The sequence below is a fragment of the Sinocyclocheilus anshuiensis genome, unplaced genomic scaffold (assembly GCF_001515605.1).
Source record: "Sinocyclocheilus anshuiensis isolate Anshui unplaced genomic scaffold, SAMN03320099.WGS_v1.1 scaffold110, whole genome shotgun sequence".
Classification (NCBI taxonomy): Eukaryota; Metazoa; Chordata; class Actinopteri; order Cypriniformes; family Cyprinidae; genus Sinocyclocheilus; species Sinocyclocheilus anshuiensis.
In genome coordinates this window covers 1,253,681-1,256,942 of record NW_015544155.1, presented here as the reverse complement: position 1 = coordinate 1,256,942, position 3,262 = coordinate 1,253,681, and the positions used below count along the sequence as shown (strand labels likewise).

Genomic DNA, 3,262 nt, shown 5'->3' with positions numbered 1-3,262 from the left:
AAAAAAGGCAAGGACCCAGAAAATTGCAGTTCCTATAGGCCCATTGCATTGTTAAACTCTGATTTAAAATTGCTATCTAAAATTTTAGCACTAAGATTGGAGAAGGTTCTACCGTTTATTATTAACGAAGACCAGACAGGGTTTATTAAAGGCAGAAGTTCCGCTCACAATGTTAGGCGGCTACTAAATATTATTGAGCTTTCCCATAATTTGAGTTTTAATTCTCTTATTTTGTCTCTAGATGCAGAGAAAGCTTTTGATTCTGTTGAGTGGCCTTATTTATTTTACACCTTAGGAAAATTTGGCCTTGGAGAATACTTTATAAAGTGGGTGCGAATACTCTATACGGACCCTCTTGCTGCGGTCATTACTAATGGTCACAGATCTGACAATTTTCCTTTATTTCGGGGTACCAGACAGGGCTGCCCCCTCTCTCCATTGCTTTTTGCAATAGCAATAGAGCCATTTGCTCAGATGATAAGAGAGGAAGCGGCTGTGTCTGGGGTGTCTCTGGGAGGTAGGCAGCACAAAATCTCTTTATATGCGGATGATGTGCTGCTCTTTCTTTCAGATCCAGAGGTGTCTGTGCCAAAAATTGTAGACCTTATTCAGGAGTTTGGGCAATTCTCCAGGTACAAGATTCATTTTTCTAAATCAGTTGCCCTGTTTTTAGGTAATAAGAAGTCCACAAATCAGTCTCCCTCCTTTCCCTTTAAATGCTCTGAGGATGGTTTTGATTATTTGGGTATTCATGTAACCCCTACTTTCAAGCAATTGTACAAAGCCAATTTTACACCAGTGCTAGGAAAAATCCGTGATGATTTGAACAGGTGGATGGCTCTCCCTCTGTCTTGGCTGGGGAGGGTGGCTCTGATAAAAATTAATGTCCTGCCCCGTTTACTGTATCCAATGCAAATGATTCCTGTTTTACTGTCTAGTAAGGCTATAAAAGAGTTAAATGGGTGGCTAAGTTCATTTATCTGGAGCAAAAGGAAACCCAGATTGAAATTATCTAAACTTCAGCTCTCTGGCGGCTTGGGCGGCTTGGACCTTCCAAATATCAGATTATATCAGTTGGCTTGCCAACTTCGATTTATTATTATTGAAGATATTGAAGACCCTAAATCAGTGTGGCTTGATCTCGAATCCTCACAGTCCAGCTGCCCCTTACAAAACCTATTATTCGTTCATAAGCCAAAGCTAAGCAGAACTCTGTATAATAGTCCTTTAGTACGTAATACTCTCAAGGCATGGCGTGCTATTCGAAGGCTGGAAGGTAGGAGCGACATAACATCCCCTCTTCTGCCAATTTTGAACAATCCAGAGTTCCTGCCAAGTACTACAGACTCAGGTTTTAATTTATGGCCTGTTCTTGGTATATGTAGGATGGGTGACTTGTTTGAGGAAGGATTTCTAGTGTCTTTCGATAACTTAGTTTCAAGATATAATCTACCTAGACAGCACTTCTTTAGATTTTTGCAAATTAGAGATTACATATTCAAAAATACTACACTTACCTCTAAATACTCTGTTTCAGTTATTGAGGAAATCCTTCTGAACCCTCCTCCATACAAGTTGATTTCCCTCTTCTATAAAGCCTTATGCTTCTACGGTGCAGTTAGCACTTCATATCTAAGACTGACTTGGGAAAGAGAGCTGGGGGTGGTTATTCCAGAAGAGGAATGGGAGACAGTCTGGCTCCAAGCTAACAGGCTCTCGGTTTGTAATAGGGCAAGAGCCATTCAGCTTAGAATTTTGCATAGAATACATATAATGCCACACTTAAGACATAAATACAATGCAACTCATTCACTGCTCTTCCCTAAGTGTAAGTCTAATATAGGAGATTATATTCATTGCATATGGAACTGTCACATGATTCAGGCTTATTGGTCCAGAGTTGTGGCTCAATTAAATAACATCTTTGGTTTGGATCTGGAGCTGGATCCTTTGTCACTTCTTCTGGGTTTTCCCTGTAGGCTTATCTCTAATCAATTTGAAAGACGACATTTTAGTCTGTTAACTTTTGCTGCCAGGAAGAATCTACTGATGTCATGGATCAGTGATAAGCCTCCCTCCATCAAAGGCTGGCATTCAATCATTAGGGAAATTATCCCTCTGGAACTCTTGACCTGTATTATTCATTCTACAACAGATGCTTTTAATCGTATATGGACACCATACCTTAACTGCATAAATGCTTCTACCTGTGACATTTTGTGGCTTGGTATGACATAGTGTTCCTAGAGGTGTATAGAAGATTCATGTATTCTCCCCAGTTTTTATTGTTAAATTTGAACTGTGATATAATGCTCTGCTTGTCATCTTATGTATAATGTTGTTTTTGTATTCTCTTTTGTTGTATATCAGGCAGTGTGTGTATGTTATTGTTTTGTATTGTGTTGGAAGTTATTAAATTAAAAAAAAAAAAAAATATGTTAAAATGATTGTCAGCTCCTATTCAGTTAGACTGATTGACGTCTTTGTTTTGTTTTGTAGCCCACCGGCTGGGGACAACAAGTCCAGTACTTTGCCGCCAATCAAATCCAACACCAACTTCATTGAAGCAGATAAGTACTTCCTGCCGTTTGAGTTGGCCTGTCAGTCCAAATGTCCACGCATCGTCATCACCTCTCTAGACTGTTTACAGGTCAGTGCCCTGCAACACGCTGATGTCAAGATCCTTCTTAAGAGGATGTTTCATCTCATGCACTGTGTTCATGATTTTTCAGAAACTCATAGCATATGGTCACCTGACGGGCAGCGCTCCAGACAACACCACCCCCGGAAAAAAACTCATCGACAGGATCATCGAGACTGTATGTGGCTGTTTCCAAGGACCGCAGACGGATGAAGGCATCCAGTTGCAAATTATAAAGGTCAAATATTTTTATGTGAGATTGCTTATAAGCATGTGGAGCAAGTAATGCGTGTTTTGTTTTTTGCATTCAGAAATGCTCAGGGAACAATGTTGGCTGTAGGATATTTGGGTGATGTTCATACAGGATCATAATTTGCAATATTAAAGTACTAGAAGGTATATCAGAAGTATATCTCTACTTAAATAATGATCATTAATGACATTGTAAAAAAAAAAATAATAATAATAATAGTATGACATATTTCTGTCAGTTTCTGCAGAAATTGTCTTAATAATTGGAAAATCCCTTTCTGTCATCATAATTTAATAATAATTGTATTATTATTTATTTTATTACTTTATTATTATTATTATTATTATTATTATTATTTAAAACCTATA

The 3,262-nt window shown here is 38.2% G+C and overlaps 1 protein-coding gene across 1 annotated transcript in view; it reads left to right on the top strand.

Moving 5' to 3' along the window:
* LOC107695417 (brefeldin A-inhibited guanine nucleotide-exchange protein 1-like) overlaps window positions 1-3,262 on the top strand; it is a 68,102-nt gene that overhangs the window by 27,383 nt on the left and 37,457 nt on the right. The window contains 2 exon segments of the mRNA XM_016495316.1: window positions 2,500-2,650; window positions 2,733-2,879. Of these exon segments, the coding sequence (XP_016350802.1) occupies window positions 2,500-2,650; window positions 2,733-2,879 (298 nt within the window).